Consider the following 22,946-nt stretch of genomic DNA (forward strand, 5'->3'; position numbering starts at 1 on the left):
AAACCTTTAAATCCTGTTATTACCAGGTAAGAACTTTTCCTTTTTTGAATTTTTTTACAATCATTTTTACAATGAAACCTTAGAAATTAAGATTTATTCTCCTTTCCGTGACTGCAGGGTGCATATTTTCAGTGAGATCAATAAAACTTAATTCTATAGAACTATTCATGATAGAAAATACATCCGTAAATAAGCCAACTTCACAGTAACACTGCACTCTGCTTACTGATGATGTGTCCTGTGTATTTAACAGTGCAGGTGAAAGAAAGAAAGAAAAACAGCAAAAACACAAACAGCTGGTGCATCATTTTTATTTGCTCATTAGTACAGATCCTCAGAGATAAAACAGGTCCTGTATGACAAAAATATGTCTCAGTTTCTCTTGAGTACATCAGCAAAATCAGACGTTCATAGAACCACACTTTATAGGTACTTTAGAATGGAAAATATTTATGCATACATATATATATATATATATATATTTATATAGTGCACTTCAAAACAGTTGCACATTTTTATAGTAACATTCTGTACATATTGCATCAGCCTAGGCTGCCATTAACACAAACACTCGCTGCTCTTCTCTCGTTTCTAACAGTCACCGTTGAAGAGGTGGAATTTAAGATTTTAAACGCTTTCATGTAAAGATGAGTTTTCAATGTTTTTCTCTAGCAGCACTGGAGTTTTCAAAGTAGCGACCATTCAATTGAAACAAACAAAACAAACAAAAAAAAACCCGTTCGTCAACCTCTGCGAGTTTCAGAACGCTACATTCACGTGAAGCTTTAGTGCAAGCTGGGACCTCCGGCTCTCCGACAGCCTTTCAGGGAGTTATCCTACGCAAACGACAACAGTTTTGGAACTTCAGACGAATCTGAAGAAAACGCATTGACGGAAGCAGATTGTCTGTCGTTCCGACAGGTAAGTGAGAGAGGCGTTTCTCTAACGAGGGGCGGAAGACAAACGCAAACAGTAACCACGTGACATTAAAAATACACACACAGTATACAATCCTCCATAATACTTAAAAAATCTTTGAGCTAGTCAGTGCGATCTGATGAAAGCTCCAGTCCAGATCAGCTACAGTATTTGGATAACATGACACTCATTTTATATCGACTCCTTTTAGTAAACCAATAAATCCTAATCAAAGACATGCGACTTCCCAATAAATGGCCAGTTTTTACTGTCCTCAAACATTTAACCCTATCATGCTGACAGTTTTTAAGGTTTTGTCTCATTTATTTGCTATGGGAGACGTCATCCACAAAGGGTTTCAAGGGAAGAGCCCCGATTGGTTCGGAAAACAGACGCAGTTGCTCAGTTGTATTTGAGAATAATAATAAAATTAAAATAAAAACTTCTAGAGTAATACACTTTAAAGAACCCCAAAATGCCGTAAATAATCTACAATAAAAGACAATGGTAGTGATAAAAAGGACGATCCTAAATATGGTGTTGCTCTAAAAAAAAACAAAAAAAACATTCAATTAAATTAAAATTCCATGAATTTTGACCACGAACCTCAGCTCCAGCTTTGAAACGGATGCCGAGAACCAACATAAGGACGGCGTCAAAAACATTAAATCCATGCACCACACCTGGACCGGGCCTTCAGTACAGCAGCATCTTCACATTGTTTGGTAGAACACGACAACAATCAAAAACACAAACGACTGCAACAAAAAGAAAAATCCGCAGTTGAATCACACACACGAACGCTTTCCATTCGGTTCTTTAGGAGCTCTTCCCACCAGACGGGTCATTGTCTGCGGTGGATATACCGACATGTTCTTTTGGTTTGATAGCAGACAAACTGATAGGCTCTGCTTCTCTCTGGGCTCTTCAAAGGATACAGTTCAGGTACGAACACATGTCAGCTTCTTTACGCTAATAAATATTATGCATCATAAGGCAAGAAAAGATTTCCGATACATGTGTAAAAAAAAGAAAGAAAAAAAGAAAGAAATAATTAAATTAAGAAAGGAAACTAGTGGTCTAGTGATCAATTGCACATTTTAGGATCTATTGGAAAAGAGATATGACTTTCCAGCGTCCACCCTTTGCACACAATCCAGCCACCCCATCGCTTTAGTGGCTCAGTCTGAACTGCTCTTACATTAAATATTTCAGAGAATAAAAGCTGCTGTTAAAAGTTCCAGAAAACTCTCAGATCCAATCGCCCCCCTTCATCAGTAGCAGTATAAACCCCCACCCCCCCTCTCTCTCTTTCTGTAATGAAAGTAAAAACAAGTGCTTATTTAAACAAGGAATTTTTTCTGACTTAAAACTGGGAATGCTTAGTCTAAAGTGAAACTGAGCCAGGCGGTATTTTAATAGGTCGGTTTGTCCTCGCAATGCGTTTCGAAAGTGCTCAGGTTGAGTGTGAGCCATCACAGGCTCGAGGGCTGTGCCTGCTGCTGCATCGGAGTGTGGTGGCTCGTCTGGGCCGACTCGCAGTCTTTGGGTCCTACCTCCACGCCCCGTGCGTACATGAGGACCAGGGTGACGGTGGCGAAGGTCGTTGCATTCACAGGGAAGGCTCGAAGCAGCGTGGAGGTGAGGCCTCGTGTGAACACCATGTAGCCTTCTCTCCTGATGCTCTGCCGCACGCAGTCAGCGATGCTGCTGTACTGGTTGACTCCGCCCACCCCGTCTGCTTGGAGCCGGGATTTGATTACGTCCACGGGATAGGTGGAGATCCAGGAGGCGATTCCGGCCATGCCTCCACTAAACAGCAGTTTGGGGATCATGTATCGGTCGTCCGGCTCGCAGCCAATGCTGCGCGTCAGCACATCATAGGCCAAGAAATACACTCCGAAGCCCGGCGTCTCGCGGATAAATGTAGTAACCATCCCTCTGTTTACACCCGACAGACCCTCCCGCTTGTAGATGCGCACCAAACAGTCCAAAGAGTTTTTATACATCTTCCGAGAAGACTTCTTCTCTCCTGTGCCCTGCATTTGCATGCGGGTTTTGGCCAGCTCCATGGGGCAGCAGATGACGCACTGGATGGCTCCTGCAGCTGCACCGGCAGCAAACTGGTTGGTGGGGGTGTCATGCCCCAGCAGCCGCATCGCGTTTCCCTGGACACCGAACACGATGGCGTTGATGAATGTAAGGCCCATCATGGGGGAGCCGATGCCTTTATATAAACCAAAGACCTGTGGGAAGGGTGAGAAACATTTGACTTCCTCCATTCTAATTCGAGATCCAAAGAAAAAAATAATATCTAGCCCAACAAAATGTTGGTGAAGGACAAGGACTGCTTCCTCGCTCATCAAAGTATCATTTTTGTCGACCACGCAATTCCCTCTGCGAGGTGCCTGCCACAGTGTGGTGAATGAAGTGAAAGACCCTGAGACTATAAATAGAGCTGCTCAGATAACAAGCATTCTGCTGAGTTCAACGATAAGAGTGTCTAACTGACTGAAATAAGTGAGGTATTAGTCTTCTTAGACTAAATCCTAAATCCCCTGGATGGAATATGCCCATATAAGGTTAACCAGTAACAAAAGTTACAACAGAGGTGTAAAAACAACATGATTTCAGGTCAAAAGAAAAAGAAAATGCACACAAACTAAAGAAATCAGACTCAATCCAACTACTAAACTCTCCATCGCCACAGGTGACCTCCATTTAAGGTGCCCCAGTCGATCTTAAGTCCAAGAGCATCGACATGATACGCTCATCAGGCCAGTCTTACCTCATGGACTTTAAACTACAACAGGCTAGGTTCCATTTGCCGTTTTTGATTCACATTTAGAAGGTGTGTGTAAGAAAAGCTTGATGGAAGATCAAAAATGTGAAAATCTTTCAATCCTCTCGCTTCCAAGAAGAACTGATGCACATTAAGGGGACTGAGAACACTTCCCGTCTGAGCTGGCAAAGATCATAATAGGTGACTCAAGCCACTTCTGGTCTAACAAGCAAACCACAAACTTACATGAGTGGCAAACGTCTTTCCACATATGATATCATATCCCAGAGATGAATGTAAATCCTTAAGAAGAGCTCTCTCCATTTTCCTATTGCGGATGTCCATCGCATTTGTTATTGGGCTTTTTTTTTCTTTTCTCCTCAACTACAGTATTTCAAACACTATGAAAGTAGTCCACACCGCCACCCTCTGGTGGCTTAGTTTATTGAGCCGAGTTTATTCACTCGAAATGTGTCTGACTACGTTTCTTTGTTGTGGCTTTTCAAACGATGGCTTCAGACCTCTCTATTCCGACACCTAAGAGATGGAAACCTGCCTACTGCCAAATGCTGCCGACCACCAAACGTACAGAAATCTACGTACCGACTCCTGTCGTATAATGGACTGGAAGCAGTGATAGGTCCCCCGATACAGAGGCTTATCAACACTCTGGACCTGCAGTCTGACCTGGAAGAGAAAAAAAAAAAATGTCTTTAATCAGTTATACCTTGAAAATCTGACCAATGCGTTGCTGAACAAAAGAAAGAAGAAAAAACTGAAAATAAAAAATGGATGAATGATTCATTAATGTTCAAAGTCAGCTCTATATATACATCACTGAAAACCTGAAGCAGCGTGTGTTTAGGTAACACGGCGTTTCCTTTTAAAAGGTAGCGTCGTGAGATTTCCTTTTGGAATGATTGCTTTTATAATGTAGGGAAAATGGGAGTGTTTGACAGGAGACCGCTCGGCACCGCTTTACCTTCACCGTGTCAAATGGGTGTCCCACCAACACTCCAGCAGCACCTGGGGAGAGAAGGAACAGCAATGACCATTTGTTGCATCATTTGATTTGAAATCAAACCGAAGAACAGATGGAAAGCTCCGCAGGGGGTAAAAACACGCTCTTGAACACAATTGTACATCATATGCGAAGGCCATGTAAACACTTCCATTACTCGTGTATCACTTACACACGGTCTCCAACCTATTTGAACGGTTTTTGAAGACCAGAACTCCCACTGTCGTGCAAATTTAGAGCATAATGCCATGTCCTCCAGGAGTTTGCCCCGTCTTATCCAAAGCCAACTCACCATGCATCAACACCCTATGAAATTTTCTGTAGTGCGCCCTTGACTGTTGGAAAACCTGGGCCTGTGGAGCATATGCTTGTGTTGTGATGCCAGTTTCTTAGTCCATATTGAAGCATTCAAGGTGTGGGCTCTTAAATAATGAGACTAGATGAAGAAAACTCTTCTTTTTAATCCCTTGCCCCTTAAAAATGTTTCATTAACAACACAATACTGTTGTGATAAGTCTGACTGCCTAAATAAAAAACATCATTGCATGCCGAATGGAGTGGGGAAGCTGTGGGAATGAAAAATGGAACCATTTTTCAGGCCTCCTTATTTTGATATTGTCTTACAAAATGTGTAACACCCGTTTATGATACTCATGCACTGAACAGATGATGGATCCTGGAGTTATGACAACTCACATCAAGTATTTGCGCAGGAAACTCGCATATGGGAAAGTACCTGCGTAATTCCAGGAAACGGTTCTGCCCTCTGTCTTTCCCCTTAATGTCGTAGAACATGTGACAGTACAAGGCAGCAACGTAAATGTGCGAGATGTTTTGCGCCGTCCCAAGTGTGCAAACATACAGTAGTCGTTTTGGTGTTGTGAATTTGAATAAAACAGGACAAGCTAATCCGACAGGAGCTGTCACATGACTCATTTGTGCAAAAAAAAAAAAAAAAAAAAAAGGAGCTTATCAGAGGGGAGCTCCTGTTGTAAGCTGGGAAAAGAACACAAGCATGTGTCTGACAAAGTGACAAGCGGTCATTGACCTCAGTTTATTTGTGATCTGCGAGAACCAAACGCAAGAGAAAGACGGCATCACTCTTTCACAGTATCCCACTAAGAGGAAACTTTTTCAGTGTGATTGCCCATTGCTTCACACTTGGGAACATGGGCTTGCACTCTTTAATTTAAAAAATAATAAACAAACGCGCACTTTGAGATGAACGGCAAATACACAAGCTTCAAATTTGGCACGCCACATGATCTATGGTGTCAGTCAGTGTAAATAAAGAAAGCATGGGATTGGCCTGTGAAGGGGTGTGTACCGATTCACTCCATCTGCATGTGGTGTGTGGAAACTAATCCACACCATCCTATTGCAAAACAGTGGGTGGCACTTGTTTGTGTTTCCAAAGTTTTTAGCTTTCACTGTGTGACACCAGGGTAGACGTGCAGAGGGTTGAAGCAACTTTTAAATATGCTGGGATTACACTGCATTCTGTGGGCTAAATTAATCAAATCAAGCCTGTATATGAGTTTTAATATAGTCCTAATAAGTATGTTTGGGAAGGAGATTTTTTGCAAACAGAAAACTTAACAATGATTCATTTTACTCTATCTGACCAAAGATAAATCAAATCAAATCAAATTTATTTATATAGCACATTTCATGTACAAACAGTTCAAAGTGCTTTACATAAAATAAAAGCATAGCAGCAGGGAGTGGAAGAAGCATTAAAATACAAAAAAGAATATAAAGAGAAACAAATAAAATCATTTAAATGAATTTAAAAAAAGATAGCTTCTGATTGGGCAATTAATGGAAAATCTCCATCATTTCGAAACCCTCCCAGTCACCACGGAAACACTGTCCTTAGTACTGTAATGATAATACTGTGAAAGTATAGTTTTCTGAAGATATCTGGTTACTCACATTGTGTACTGATAAATTACCTGATAGCGGGTGACAGAAGTGCTTCTGCCGTAGACTTACCTCCGATGCATCCAGCAACGAAGTCCATCACTGCTCTTCAACGTGTTGAGGCTTATGATCAGGTCCTAACAACTCTGTAAAACACACTGCTCTCTCTTACCCCGGTAACTTCGTCGGTAACCTTGCAGTAACTGTCCACGGCTATTTAATCTAGCTATAGGCTCAATGCTAGCTGACACCGTCAGTTTGCGTTTATATTAGCTAGCAGGACCAACGAGTTGGCTCTGAATGATTTCTATGGTAACAAATGTTGACAAATATATTTTCTCTATTCGGGTATTAGGCTTGTTCTCCTCTTGTTCTGGTAGAACTCTACACGTTCTCCACGACCCGTTTTTAAATCCCGTAATTAAATTCAATGTGAACACCCTCTATGTTATGGAGGTTTGTGAAGATAGCCGCCGATTAATGTGCGTCACAGGAAGTAAATACAAAAGGGCTGTTCCATTTACCGGCCTCTAGTTTTTATCCAATCAGAGAGAAAAGAAAACGCCGACACCCGCTCGAGGCGTAATGCTCGTCATTCATTGGACCTGGGTGTCGAAATGCTTCGAATGGCCACGTGATGTTTTGAATTTGGTTTCAAGGGACTGTCTACAAAGTAATAACCGCGTGCCCCTATATTTAAAACAGATCGTTCTTGATAAGTTCATATGTAGTGGCTTTTATTTTACATAAATTATAGTATTACGCCTAAAAAACATTAAATTGAATTAGAAAGTGTTTCTTTGTATTTTTTAAGTGTGAACTGACATACTGTACAAATAGTTAACCTTTCGGCTATTTTCGTTGAGACTCGTAATCATAGTCGAAACCGTTCGGCTAATTCTGTAACACCCTGCCGCCGCTTGTCATGTAACAACATACTCAAGGTTACTGTGCGAGGGGAAGAATGGGTCCACGTTTGAGAAGCATCTACCGGTCAGTCACCATATGACAGGATGCATATCGCTGATTTTGTGTCCGGATCAATTGGAGGTAACTGTCAACTCTATTTACTCTCTGCTTGTTTTAATTCAACGTGAGCACTTGTGTGGTGTAGCTGCTAAGCAGTTAGCTGCTGTACGTGTATAATGCGACAACTGAGAAGATTAGATTAAGCCTGATTGACCATGTGTCTTTCATTGCTCACTATTAAGCTTGAGCTGGTGTTACAAACAACAGCTGGTTGATATGACCACTTAAAGCTTATCAGAAAAGAGCAAAACCATCAGTCCCATATGTTTTTCTGTGGCTGCTTCTATCCCGACAGCTGAAAAGATCAGGTAACTGACATAATTCATGGCCATGTGATGGGAGTACGCCTCTCGCGGGCAGCCGAGTTAGTCTCGATTGAGTGGTCATAGAAAAAAGGATGTTGTTATGGTCACAACATCTGCCACCAAGTCAGTCAGTGTTTTATCCAGTCTGAAACTTTGTTGGTCAAACAATTGTATATCCCCTTAAATGGAAAACCTTTTTAAAAAACTAAAAAAAGTGTGTGTGTGTGTGTGTGTGTGTGTGTGTGTGTGTGTGTGTGTGTGTGTTCCTCAAAAACAATTTAAAGTGGTATGTCATAAAATAGCACATTATTTTAGCCTTGTTGTCTGTCAAGGTGATGCTTTCACAGTTACGTAAAAGACGATAGCAATAAATCCACACATTTGACCTCCCTGCCGGCCTCTGTTAATAGTTTAGCTGTTTAAGCTTCTAACCTTCTCTGTGTTGTCAATGACTCTCTCTTTTCTTTGAACACACACAGGGGCATGTGGAGTTGCGGTGGGCTACCCCCTGGACACCGTGAAGGTACATTAGGTGGTAGCCGCTGTCTATGATGGCATGTGTCGTGAAAAACCAACCGAGTAGACATCATTTTGACATCTTCTTCGTCCCTTCAGGTCCGGATCCAAACTCAGAAACAGTTCACGGGAGTGTATCAATGTGCAGCGGAGACCTTTTCGAAAGAAGGGGTGAGTGGAACCGGTGAAGTCTGTCGTGCATGGTGCATCTTTTTTGTGACTACGTCAAAACAAAACGTTCAGAAATGTTTCACATGGGTTATTGAGTATGAATGAAGAAGGATTAGTGTCTGCTAACCATCCCGTGAGTTAAAACACAGAAGCCACCAGAATGAGCCCTGGTTAAAGCAGACGAGGGGAGGGCAGATCTGCACAAGTCTGGGGAACAATAAGTTAAGGTGACTTAAAGGTGGACCTTGTAGCTTGAGAGGGTATATCGGGACAGTGTAGGTGTTCCTAACTTAGCCTGTGATGACAGGGTTAAGCAAAAGGCTCACCAGGTGATGGAAGTACACTACAGCAAGCCTCAACAGATTGCGTGGGTGCCATGTCTTTAGCTCATCTACAGTGCAGGATGTGATCAGCAGCTGTTGGACATACTCCAGCCTCTGCAACAGTTTTTTATCTGCACAGCTAGTTTGGACAGGATCTTAGTCAGTTCAGGAAAGCAGAAAACTAGCAGCTAATGTTGGTGTACTGTTTGCCTGCATTGTTTGTATTCTTTAGAGGTTAGAAAACACCTTGCTGTTAGACAAATAGATTGCTGTGGGAAAAAAACGAGATAGATCCAGCTGTTGCACTATACTTACAGAGCCAGAGTAACGCGTACAGTTTATTTTAAGGTGAATGCACTTAAAATAAAGTGAGCAAGCCTAGTTTATATACCATTTTATAAACCATTCATGCATGAACAAAAAGAAAAACCTACATTTGGCCAAATATCTTGAATGCCGCTCCTCAGGACTTTCCATTTCCGAGCATCTCAGACAAATTCTACTCACTCAGAAGTGCCTTGTATTTTTGTATTTTTGTATTTGTTTATTTATTTTAAGCCAGAATTTAAAAATAAATCAAAAAATAAATATATGTCTATTTATAAATAACAGTCACTTATGCCCACTGGGCATAGAAAACAACAAATGATAAATTAAACAACAGAATACCAGCTTGAAAAGGAGTGGGATGAAGACAAGCTTATTTACTCCCACCCCCATCCAATCCGCAATAGTTTTCAATTCCCACTATACTCCGTAGTCTACTGCATCAACAGTATTCATAAGTTAACATATAATATACATCACTGCAACATATAGCCATAACATACACCTATTATATATCACACATACATACTATACACACGTGATCACCCCATACTCATCATTATTTACCAATTATTATTCTCAAAAAGCAAAACAAAAATAATGATGGTACCTGCGAACACCAAGTAACAGTCAAACGCCCCTGACTTCATTCCCATACCGTGACAAAATCATTTCCTTGTATTTTGTTTTGAATTGATAAATATTTGGACACTGTTTGTACTCTAGCCCCAGTCGATTCCACAGTTTAACGCCACATACAGATACACACATACTTTTCCTTGTGGTTCGTACTTTCCGGACATAAAAGTTACCACACCCCCTCAAATTATAACCCCTGTCTTTCTGTGTGAAAATCTTCTGAATATTACTAGGTAATATACTTTTATAAGCTTTGAATAGAAGTTGCGCATTATAGAAGTCAACTAAATCTGAAAATTTTAGCAGCTTAGACTGCAAAAATAAGGTATTTGTGTGATCAATATATCCTACCTTATGTATAATTCGTATTGCACGTTTTTGGAGTATAACAAGAGGTTGTAGTGAACTTTTGTAGTTATTACCCCAGACTTCTATACAGTATGTTAAATAGGGCAAAACTAATGAACAATACAATAAATATAATGCATTATATTCTAGGAAATATCTAACTTTATACATTATTGCTACACTTTTGGAAACTTTACGTTGTATATGTTCAATATGAGTTTTCCAGCTTAGTTTACTGTCAATAATTATCCCTAAGAACTTATATTCTGACACTTTATCTACAACAAAACCGTCTATATTTATTACTAAATCTGAATTTTCTTTATAGTTTCCGAACAACATACTTTTTGTTTTATCTAAATTTAGGGATAATTTGTTGATGTCCATCCAAGTTTTTAACTTGATTAGTTCATCATTTACTTCATTTATAAGCTCACTATAGTTATCACTGGAACAGAATATGTTAGTGTCATCTGCAAATAATAATAATTTTAATATATTTGATACATTAAATATGTCATTTATGTAAAGATTAAATAACTTGGGGCCCAATACAGATCCCTGAGGGACCCCGCAAGCAATGCCCAAATACTCCGATTGGAACTCCCCCATCTTCACATACTGTTGTCTCTCCATGAAATAGCTTTGAATCCAGTTCAAAGTCACTCCCCTTATACCATATTTATCTAGTTTTTTAAATAATATTGAATGATTAAGGGTATCAAAGGCTTTTTTCAAGTCAATAAATATTCCAACTGCGTATTTTCTACTATCGACAGTGTTGGTAATCTCTTCCACTGCTTCAAGTAAAGCCATTGAAGTTGACCTTCCTGACCTGAACCCATACTGACTTTCATTTATTATATTATATTTATCTATAAATGATTCTAATCTATTATTGAAGAGCTTTTCTAAAATTTTGGAAAATTGAGGGAGCAGAGAGACAGGTCTATAGTTTGTGAAGATGTGTGTGTTCCCATTTTTGTGTAGTGGTATTACTTTTGCAATTTTCATTTTATTGGGAAATGTCCCCGTTTGAAATGATAAGTTACATATGTAAATTAACGGTTTTAAGATACTTTTTATTGTCCTTTTAACTAAAGTCATATCTATATCATAACAATCAGTCGATGTTTTATTTTTACATTTGTTAACAATATCTATTATTTCTGCCTCACTTACTCCAGAGAGAAACATTGTGCTAGGGTTTATTTCTATCAATGATTCACTGTGATCACTACTGCACTCAGGAATTTTCGCTGCCAAATCTGGTCCAACATTTACAAAAAAAGTATTGAAACTATTAACCATTTCATTCATATTATAATTATCATTGTTATTTACCGTAAAATAATCTGGATAATAATTATTTTTTGTATTACCTTTAATTACAGTATTTAGTATCCCCCAAACTTTTTTAATATTATTTTTATTTTTATTTAGTAGATTGGTATAGTATAATTTCTTACTAGTTCTTATTATATTAGTCAATTTATTTTTATATATTTTATATCTCTGTTCAGATTCTTTAGTCCTTAGCCTAATAAATTGTCTGTATAAAGTATTTTTCTTTTTGCAAGCATTTTGTAAACCATTTGTTAACCATGGACATTTTACAACAGTATTATTTGTACTAAGTTGTCGAATCGGACAGTTTTTGTTATATAGAGAACAAAAAATTCCTAAAAAGTTATTGAAAGCACAGTCCACATCCTTCTCTCTGTATACAGACTTCCAGTCCTGTTCTATTAAGTCACAATTAAGTGCATCTAATGCTTCTTCAGTTCTTACTCGTTTAAATATAAATTTTTGGGGTATTTTATGATAATTACAACTATAGTCGTACAGTGTGAAGACCGGTAGATGATCAGTTATATCACATATCATTAGACCACTAACATTTATGGACTCTATATTATTTGTAAAGATGTTGTCTATGAGTGTTGCACTGTGTGATGTAACTCTACTGGGTCTTGTTATAGTTGGGAACAAACTCATACTGTACATCCTATTAATAAATTCCTCCGTTGTTTTATGTTTATTTGGATTGATCAAGTCAATGTTGTAGTCTCCACAGATGAAGATTTTTTTATTACCTATTACCGAAAACATTTTTTCCACCCAGTCTGTAAATATGTCCAAACTCGAACCCGGTGACCTATATAAACAACTTATTATTATATTTTTCTTATTTCCATTATAAATTTCTATTGATATACATTCTAACACATCATTTATTGTCAATGTCATCTTTTCTATTACTTTAAATTTAAGATAATTATGGACATATATAGCAACTCCTCCACCTATTTTGTTTGTTCTATTTACATAGGTCAAATTATAACCATCTAACTCAAAATCAATACCTTTATCTTCATTAAACCATGTTTCAGAAATTGCTATGATACTAAATGGCTGCCCAAACTGCTGTAAATATTCTTTGATAGAGTTGAAGTTTGTATACATGCTTCTACTATTAAAATGAATAATTGAAAATGTCCCTTCTGATTTAACAAAGTTATTATAATCATCTTCAGTATAGTAGTTGCAATCAATCGTGTTAGATGATAAAAACAAGTTATTATCAGGGTCTAGTTCATCTTCCAAATCTGATCTCTTATGTTCAGTGTACTCAAACGGTTTCAGTTCCAAGTGCTCATAGTTCCGGATATTTTGCTGTATCCCTAAATGTTGTGAATATGAAAACGCGTGAGAAGTGTCAATAGTCATAGTATATTTAGTAGTTCATCATCAACATACCTCTGTGAATTAAATGTCCTGCTGTTGTTTTGGTGCGCCGCTGCGCGGATAAACAACCAGCTTATCGTAACGTAGGTATGCAATGTCCCCTCTCCCCCTCGCTGCTCTCATCTCCGGTAGTAGCTCTTTTCTCTTTCTTCTTACAGCGTCAGTAAAGTCCTCGTTAACGTAAATATTGGATCCTTTGAGAGCTTTTGTGCGCTGTAGTATGGCATCTCTGTCCTTGCAGCGTAAAAGTTTAACCACTATGGGTCTCGGTCTGTCACCCCCTCCATGTCTCCCAGTGCGGTGCGCTCTCTCTACTTCCACCGTCGGTTGCATCTGTAGCTTCTCCGTCAAAACTTTTCTAACTTTCTGCTCGGTCTCAGTCCAAGTTTCTCCTGGTGACTCCACTACCCCGTCAAAAACTAGATTATTTCGTCTACTCTGTCCCTCCAGGTACTCAATCTTGTCTGTGATGGTGAGCAAACTGTCACAGACTTTGGAGATATCCGCCTGCATCATGTCATCTCGCTCGGTCTGTTTAACATTTTCAGCTTTCAAGTCGTCAACTTCTCTTTGTGTGAACTGCAAGCTCACCTTAATTTCCTGTAAATCCTTCGTTACTGCATCCAGTCTTGTGTTCGACGAGTCCACCAAGATCTTCACAAAGCCTTGGAAGTTGTCTTGTTGTTGTTTCAGCAGTGCCATAAACATTTCCTTTTGTTGTTGCATTAGCTCGTTTAATTGGCTAATTGGCACATACTCGTCATCTGGCTTTATATCCACTTTTGCTACCTTAGGAGGCATTTTTTTAGCTTCAGTTTTTTTAATTTTTTTTCGTTGGAGCCTGGGCCTGATGGTGGATGGCTCTGTAGCTGGAGCCTGGGCCTGATGGTGGATGGCTCTGGAGCCTGGGCCTGATGGTGGATGGCTGTAGCTGGAGCCTGGGCCTGATGGTGGATGGCTGTAGCTGGAGCCTGGGCCTGAAGGTGGATGGCTGTAGCTGGAGCCTGGGCCTGATGGTGGATGGCTGTAGCTGGAGCCTGGGCCTGATGGTGGATGGCTGTAGCTGGAGCCTGGGCCTGATGGTGGATGGCTCTGGAGCCTGGACCTGGTGGTGGATGGCTATAGCTGGAGCCTGGGCCTGAAGGTGGATGGCTGTAGCTGGAGCCTGGGCCTGATGGTGGATGGCTGTAGCTGGAGCCTGGGCCTGATGGTGGATGGCTGTAGCTGGAGCCTGGACCTGGTGGTGGATGGCTGTGGCTGGAGCCTGGGCCTGATGGTGGATGGCTCTGGAGCCTGGACCTGATGGTGGATGGCTGTAGCTGGAGCCTGGACCTGGTGGTGGATGGCTGTAGCTGGAGCCTGGACCTGGTGGTGGATGGCTCTGGAGCCTGGGCCTGGTGGTGGATGGCTGTAGCTGGAGCCTGGACCTGGTGGTGGATGGCTGTAGCTGGAGCCTGGGCCTGATGGTGGATGGCTCTGGAGCCTGGACCTGATGGTGGATGGCTGTAGCTGGAGCCTGGGCCTGATGGTGGATGGCTCTGGAGCCTGGGCCTGGTGGTGGATGGCTCTGGAGCCTGGGCCTGGTGGTGGATGGCTGTAGCTGGAGCCTGGGCCTGATGCACTTCTGGGTCTCTCCAACACTTGTTAGCTTTTGCTGGTCAATGAGCCTTAAAGCAATACTATGTAACATTTCTACCTTAAAAATAACAGCTTGAAAAAAATTGTGCGGCTTGAATGAGTTTTAATATTACGATTGGCCTGTCTCCTATGGCCTTCGGGGGTCTGAGTTGGAAAAACTGCGCTATGTAACTTTGCTGGACCGGCCCGGGAGCTGAGCGGAAGTACTTCGACTTGCTTTCTGGCACACCTACCGCAAAAACAAATAGACCCCTCTCACGCTCCCAGGTACATTTGATTACTCTTACCTTCTCGGTCAACATAGCTTGCACCTTCTGACTCCTCGCCGGTTCGTCAACAAACGTGAAACGTGAAAGCAAAAGGGTGTTGTATTTACGACAGTGTAACCGTACATTACCTCCAAGCCTGTAGGGGGAGCTCCATAGTGGGCTTTTTGAGAAGTTACATTGTATTGCTTTAAACTGTTGCACAGCCGAGTGTGTTTTATAGCAACGGTTGTAATATCTGACGGGATCCTTGTCTGTCAATTCATCCTCAAGCAACAGAATTACACAAGAAAAATCTCTCATTAAAAGAATCACTGTGTAAGAACTTGTCGGCTACATATTTTGGACAATTTTCTGAGATAAGATACAGTTCAAAGACAGAAAGTGAAAAAAACAGCACTCTTTTACCAGCTTTTTTAAATTGAGGTAAATGCAACCTCAGATGAACAACAGCACATGACATATTGCACAGGTTTCGCTTATAAAACGCATTTGTTTGATAAATCATCAGCAAGTGTGGGCACCTCTGTAAAAGCAGACGTTTTGGCAGCTTGTTGGTCTGGAGCATTCAGAGAGCCGAGGCATAAGCAATGATCTACAGAAGCCATTGTTGCTGTCCATCGGTCTGGGAAGACTTATAAGTCAAAGCTCTACTGTATGAAATACTATTAACAACTGGAAAACATCCGAGAGAGTCGCAAATCTTCCGAGAAGTGAACATACCAACAAGTTCTGTTGTGCGCAGAGAAATTGCAAGAAAAAGTAAAAAACGTGGCAGCATACACACAGCGCCGCGTTTGGTTTTCTCCAAACGCGGCGTAACGACACTGACGTTTCATACCGACTGTCAAGAACGGTGGTGGAGGGCTTGTTGTGCAGCCACATAACCTGGACACCTTACAGCCATTGAGTCAATCATGAACTCCTCTGTATTCCAAAGTGTTCTAGAGTCAAATGTGAGGCCATCTGTCTGACGGCTAAAGCTCGGCTGAAACTGGGTCATGCACCAGGACAGCGATCCCAAACGCAGCAGCAAATCTACAACAGAATGTGTACACACAGAATAACACGTGCCGCAAACCTCTGACGCAACGCTGGAAAGTACAGTGGGCCAAAAATCCTCCGCAGCCACATCATGGGGTGGACTTTCACACTGCTTCTGGAATTTGGCTTAGTTGTGGTAACTTTATTACATGTTTTATATGTCACGGGGTTGCATTTGTGTTATTTTGAGGGTTACTTCTTTGGTATATTGTTCAAATAATAAAAGTTGTTTCTCCTGTGTTCCATCAGGTGAGTGGCTTCTTCAAAGGCATGTCCTTACCCATGGCCACGGTCTCTATGACCTCCTCAGTGGTGTTTGGCACCTACAGGAACTGCCTGCAGTGTCTGAAGCAGGCGAGAGGAGCCGACTGGGGTCCAAACACCAAACTAGAAGTCTTCCTGTCTGGAATGGCTGGTGGTGTAGCTCAGGTAGTGGAGCACTTAATGTGACCAGAAAGCAACACTGTTGTGTACACTGTTTACATCCAGGATATCCTTCCCGTTCCCAGATGTGTTTGGCCAGTTGCCGAGAAAAAAATCTGCCTCTGAGTCTCTCCCCGTCTGCCTCTAACAGATAACGGTGATGTCGCCTGGTGATATAGTGAAGGTCCGTCTGCAGTGTCAGACAGAGTCCAAGCGAGGAGGAACCACGATACCAAAGTACAAGGGTCCCGTTCACTGTCTGATGAGCATCGTCAAAGAGGAGGGGTTCCTTGGGCTCTACAGAGGAGCTCTGCCGCTCATGCTGAGAGACGGGCCGTCGTATGCCACGTACTTTTTGACTTACACAACTATCTGCGAATGGTTGTCGGGCGGCAGCATGAAAAAAGCTGGTGAGTGAAGATCTTTTTCATCCCCTGCCATAGCTTTTCTGTGGAACTGCGTTTATTTCTTGTGAAGTATCAGATCACCATGTGACTGACTTCCCCAACAGTGGCTGCAAATGTCGCCAAAGCTGTTCGCTTACAAATCTAAAAGAAAAATGTTTAATTGGGCATCTTCCTGAACTTATTCCAGGGTCTTTATTTGATTCGGTGTCTTGTCATTTTTCACCAGATTGGAGTGGTGTGATGCTGGCTGGCGGAATAGCCGGAATGGCAGGTTGGACTGTCGGGACGCCCATGGACGTGATCAAAGCCCGCCTGCAGATGGACGGAGCTCGGGAGACGAAGCGGTATAAGGGCTTCCTCCACTGCATCTCTGAGACTGTGAGAGTGGAGGGAGCCGGGGTCTTCTTCAGGAGCTTGGGCATCAACTGTCTGCGTGCATTCCCAGTAAACATGGTGGTCTTCTTCACGTACGAGGTTCTCACCGGTTTTCTCCAAGCTGGACCTGAGAGAGTTGAGCCGCCTCCTTTGGGGTTTGAGTAGCGTTGATTAGCGTCTTTCCTTCTCAAGGAAGCGACTGTTTCCACATCCTTCAACGAAACTGTTACATGCAAAACATTCATACAACAATGAAGTATTATATCCCAATCTGACCACTAGATGGCACCCCTGACCAGCCTGTTACATATTTATATTTTTTGTATTGCTTTGTTTTTGACAGCTGTCAGGGTGACTGTAGAGGGGTAGTGCACCAAAAAAAAAAACTCAGTTCTTTTGAAGCTACTTGAACCTTAGCCATATTTGACATCATACAGGACCATTTGAGGACTTGAGCTGGGAATGAGCTGCCGTACGCACAATTTAATGAGCATGTTCCCCATCCCAGCCCATGCCAAATGTTTGCATATCATTACATCCACTGCTCGGTTCTAACTCTGAGTGTTGCAGCTAGGAAAATGGGACTTGAAACATATTGCAATATTGTAAAAATTCAAAATAGCCAATTCACAATCTCAGTTGAGTTTTGGAAAGTAGAAGTCAATATCACGACATTCAGCATATCCCCGCACGGGGCGACGAAAGTTGCTGCCGTCATGATTGACACCGAAATCTTTGAAGCACTTACTGTAGAATCATGACACGGAGCTCCTTTCTGGACCCGTGTGTTCGGTACATTCGGCACACATTCAGAACAGCTGGGAGTGGGTTTGGCTTCACAAACTGGGGGAATGCAGGGAAAGCACAGTGTGTGTGTGTGTGTGTGGAAGAATTTTCTTGTCATTTATTTTTAAGGGTTATGATTAAAAAATGCTCTTTGTGCCTTCCACGACAATAAAGCTTGAAAATGTATTCATCTGTCCATTCGTACGTTATGACGAGTTCCCTCCGCTAGAATGTGAAATATAAGCGAGACGAATGATATTAGGACATGTTTACAACTTCATTGAAAATGTAAACAATAGTGAGGGTGAAATGTTCGGCAACTAAGCGTTTGAAGTGGATGTGTGCGGACGTGAGTGGGAGCATGAGATGTAAGGGGCTCACTGGTGTGAGCACACATTCGACCGTGGTGGAAAGTGCACGGAATGTGCAAAAGTCAAATCCTGAGGCATTTGAGTTGAACTTTTGTGCTGTTATTCGTCCTGTTTGATTACTCTCCCCATTCTTGAGGGAAATGTTGTACTCCCACACCACGTGTTCGACAGCTTTACGTTGCTTTTCAAACTGGACGAGTTGTGTTTCGGTTTTTGAAATGAAACGTTGTTGAATTTGCTAACGTCCTGTGTTAAAAGCCCCATCGGCTTGTGCTTTTTGTTAATTTATTTATTTATTGCAAAGAAACAAACGCCCCAGATTAATGAGGGTTTAGAGGAGGAAAATGTCTAAAACTAGATTTGTGTTTTAGAAAATTATCATTTTAATCATCTCATAACACCTCAGAGTTATCTGCTGTCTTTATATACTTCATGACATAATGCACATGGCCGTTATGGGGGAATTGTCCTGCTTTTTACGTTTGGTTATCAGTACTTTTACTAAGGTGAAGTGTCTGAATGCCTCTTTTGTGGCTGTTTTTAAGTGAATAAAGTGGCTTCCCTCCTGCTGTATAGCAAAAGTAATGTGGTCGAGAAATGTGAATAAAGAATTTGTGCACTTGAAATTAGCATGTGGCCGTTCCAATTTTTTTTGCAAATGTTCCCATATCCCAATTAAAGCTGCAAATTTATATCTTGGCAGAAACTTAACATACAGTGTTTTTTTGTTTTTTTTTAGATTAAAAAAAAAAAAAAAGAAAAGGACATTACTAAGTGCAGATTCAGTTCAAACGTATCCAAACATGAAGCAATGGGCATGTGATCCCATAATGTCAATCAGATTTCAGCTCAGCCACTTCAGTGCCGCAAACGTACGAGGGCTTTAATATCTTTAGCTCTCAGTTTCTCCGAAAAAAATCTAAGCTTCCTGAACACAGCTGCCACCTTTCCCATTACCTCCTAAACTAAGTTACAAGGACAAATAACCCCTGTGTTTTCTAAAAGAATAAATTCAATCAGATTGTCACACAAACAAAATCAACAGGAGTCCTTGCAACACGAGCACTCCGACGAGCCCTCAGACATCGTGACTGCTGTAACTCCATCCATCTTCTTCTCCCTCCGTCTTTGACAACTTGTGTGAACAAACGCCACACGAAGCATGTGTTAAAGTAATGATTCCATCTGTTCTTTGCATGTGTAATTGTCTCATGATTGTCCCACCACGGGAGCCATATAAATCAATTATAGGGAATTCAACTGTAATGATTTAATTGAATAACAGATTTGCTCAGTGGGGTCGTGTTAGGTGAGGCCCCTGGGGTGCAAGGTCTGTGGCAGGCCTTTGGATTAAATGCTGTAAACAAGAACAAAAAAACAAGAGAGTCTTAACATATTCACGCTCTTAACAAATCCACGGCTACGCGCCCACAACTCATTCAACAGACAGCAAAAGCAGCCTTTAACACTATTCATAACTCGGAGAGATAACAGTTGCCTTCAGTTAATTAAAAGCGAGCCAACAGAGCAATTATGAGAAGTTATGTGTAGTTCACAGCCTTTGATCTGCATGGATAAACAGTTTGGCCATACATTATAAAGAGCAGGGTTTGCAGAGTTTCTATGCCTTTATTGCAGTCCATAAACCAGGCTCTTCCACAATGGGATACATGCTGAAATTCTAGGAATTGGTATGCACACTGTGAGAGAAAACCATTGAATGTGGTCTTTGTTAGCTGCTTTTAATTAAACCCTCCATGTCTTTTCTCCTTATGCAACCAAAACCCATAATTGTGCAAGCCCCCCCAAAGTTCTCATTCAATAACCTTCAAGGCTGATTGGTCGTGAAATGACTAGAACTGAGTGACACCTCTTCAAAAACAATTCATCTGTGAATTTGTTTGCCGTACTCGGTCACATAGCAAACGTTTCTTACCCAAACTATTGCAATTTTGGCCTTGCGACATATCAAATAGGTTCGAGTGCAAGATCGCATCACTTCCGCTCCACAAATCAAGTCAGGCACCAGATTATTATCCGAGTTTTGAATATTCTATTGGCAGCATTATAATGAGCTAATCCGTGGGATGAGTTATACCACATGACTTATGCAAGAAGAGCTTTTTTTATGTCTTTGAGCTGTATTGCCTGTTGTTTTTACGCTGGCCTGAATTGCCCTCGTCCAACTTATTAAGAGGCACATGCTGAGGAACGTTTTGTGAAAGAAAATCAGAGATAAATCTCAGGAACTTTCAGTGGCCTTTAATGACTCTACAAGTGCGGCTTGTGCGGGTGACTCATGAAATGACGGGTGCTCGCAAAAAAAAAAAAATCTCCAGAAAGCTTCATTTTGCTGTTGGAATTGGCCCTTGGTAACTACCACTTGGAGGCCCTTTCACCAATTGCTGTTTGGGCTATTTTAAGAGCTCCGCGCTCCCCTGTTCGTGACGTGTGCTGCTGGGTAAATTTGCAGCTTCTGCGGCCTGGGCCTGCAACCTCAGATGACATCAATGGGGAAGGGAAAAAAAAAAAAAAAAAAAAAAAAGGTGGGGTAGGAAGGATGAGAAGGAAGGCCAAGAGCGAAGATGCTGGATGGGGGAGAAAATAAGGGCCGAGGAATTAGCACAGAAAGCATGAAAATACCTCTATGATAAGATGAAACTGGGATAAGAGACGGATTTGAGTGATTAAAACTGTATCCCTTTAAATCGAATAAAGAAAAGAACAATCTGTGCGCACAAAATGAGAGACATGAAGTATGCATTTATTTATTTGCTTACATTTATTCCCATCACTTATGTGAAGGATGGTGATGTAGGTGGAGGAGTGGGTGCTATTATGCTTCAAGCAGAACCGGAGCTAACAGTGGTAAACTGAAGGAAGAGATGCTCCTTTAAGTGATACTCTCATCAAGGCGATTGTGCTACATTTGCTTCCCTTCTTGCAGCCAAAAACTGCCTAATGAGGCGCCTGAAGACTGTGACAGGTACAGAGAGTCATTTCTCATTATGTAGGGAAATAAAATGTCTCATCACACTTCAAAAATTATCTCTGAATCTGCAGAACTGAGGCCATTGAGAAAGCCTTAAGTAGAAGGCTGATTGGGATTTGACACTAGTGTCCTACACGTGCATGACATCATGGGGGGGCATCACACACCCCAATAAATCCAACCGTCATGCTTTCACTGTCAGTAAAAAAACAGATTTACTCCACATTTTGCACGGCGGCATCGGTAGCGGCATTAAAAGACAACAACAAGCTGGCACATTCGTCCCCAGAGGCTGAGTGTTTTTCTTTGTGAGACACATTTTTCTGTATCTGAGCGGTTTGAAATGGGAAAAAACAAAAAACAAAAGAAAAAGGAAAAGGGAGAACTGTGCAAGAGCTGTAAAAGTTATCTTTCGCTGCAACGAGTCTTGCACAGAACAGGAGGGACTGTTATTTCTCCCAAGGGGCACCACACCACACCACACACTGACACCTCCATAACTGATCTCTGCACAGAGGAAATTCTCCAATACAGGATTTTCTACGGGATCTATTCACATTCTTCAGCTGCCATTATTAATAATTCAGTTACACTAAAAATCACTCACTAACAGCATTGTGCCCCTTTATTTTGTAGTGGCTTCCTATCCAAAGTGCTGGGCAACAATCGAGGATTGTTTCTTTCAAACAAATAATAATAATTATAATAATGATAAAGCAGAGACTTTTCTTTTAATTTGACTTCATGGTTTGGTTATCATTGGAGATGCATTTAATTTCAAATGATTCTGATATGCTGGATATCTAATTGAGCTTAAAGTCACCCCCGAGTAAATAACTTAACTCATCCTTCATCCTTAACTTGACCGTAAGTAGTCTCCCTCAGTTCTGCAGGAATTGCAGAGGTGCAGCACATCCTCTGGCTTGAATCCCCCCTGTGTATTTCAATTTCCAGGCGCTGAGGGTCAGTAAAAATGTCTCTTCTCTCTCTCCTGAAAAGTAAAGCTGCATGAATGTTAAAAAAAAAACTTCCTTAGCATTTACTTCTACACTAATCGTTAAGCTTGTAGGCACAGATTGGCTGTTTCTCTGAAAGGACTTAGGAAATACACAATGAGAATTTATCTTGAATGACCATGAATAATAATCAAGATGAGTACAATCCTGGAAGCAGAGACACCGGAAATGTACCGTTCTTTTTCTTTCAGTGCATCGCTTTATTTTGGACTATATCTATACAACAGAGGGATAAATGTAGGTTTTATGTCATTTTGTAGTATCTGCCAACATGTTTTTTTTTTATATTTGCAAGGCAACAATAATTAGAAAAGAAAGTATAGAAGACATTATCGAAGGAAGATGGAAAAACCTCATCTCACTAGTTCTTATTGAAATCTTAGTCCTTTGCTGCTCACAGACCCTTATAGCCCGACACACAGACACAATCTGAATTTCACTGAAAAATCCAAAACAAAGCGAGCACTTTCCTGGGGTAACCACCATCTTACGACCGTCCCGCTGGCTGAGTGAGCTGCAAACCTGCAGAGGTGTGTGCAGGACTCAGAGGAGACACAGGTTTTCTTTCTATCTTTTTT

General features: G+C 41.2%; 2 protein-coding genes across 2 annotated transcripts; one reads left to right on the top strand and one right to left on the bottom strand.

The window, feature by feature from the left end:
- Nucleotides 1-295: 295 nt before the first annotated feature.
- On the bottom strand, nucleotides 296-7,125 carry LOC142374794 (mitochondrial basic amino acids transporter-like). Its single transcript, XM_075458618.1, has 4 exons — nucleotides 6,717-7,125; nucleotides 4,683-4,726; nucleotides 4,304-4,387; nucleotides 296-3,164 (listed from the first exon to the last, which is right to left on the bottom strand). The coding sequence occupies exons 1-4, from the start codon at nucleotides 6,742-6,744 to the stop codon at nucleotides 2,394-2,396; spliced, it is 927 nt and encodes a 308-aa protein (XP_075314733.1). The 5' UTR covers nucleotides 6,745-7,125; the 3' UTR covers nucleotides 296-2,393.
- A 427-nt stretch (nucleotides 7,126-7,552) lies between these two features.
- Nucleotides 7,553-18,995, top strand: slc25a47a (solute carrier family 25 member 47a). The gene is made up of 6 exons (XM_075458619.1): nucleotides 7,553-7,694; nucleotides 8,458-8,501; nucleotides 8,594-8,665; nucleotides 16,248-16,427; nucleotides 16,573-16,831; nucleotides 17,055-18,995. Exons 1-6 carry the CDS (start codon nucleotides 7,658-7,660, stop codon nucleotides 17,366-17,368), a joined length of 906 nt encoding a protein of 301 aa, XP_075314734.1. The 5' UTR covers nucleotides 7,553-7,657; the 3' UTR covers nucleotides 17,369-18,995.
- The last annotated feature ends 3,951 nt before the right edge of the window (nucleotides 18,996-22,946 follow it).

The sequence above is a fragment of the Odontesthes bonariensis genome, chromosome 24 (genome assembly GCF_027942865.1).
Source record: "Odontesthes bonariensis isolate fOdoBon6 chromosome 24, fOdoBon6.hap1, whole genome shotgun sequence".
NCBI lineage: Eukaryota > Metazoa > Chordata > Actinopteri > Atheriniformes > Atherinopsidae > Odontesthes > Odontesthes bonariensis.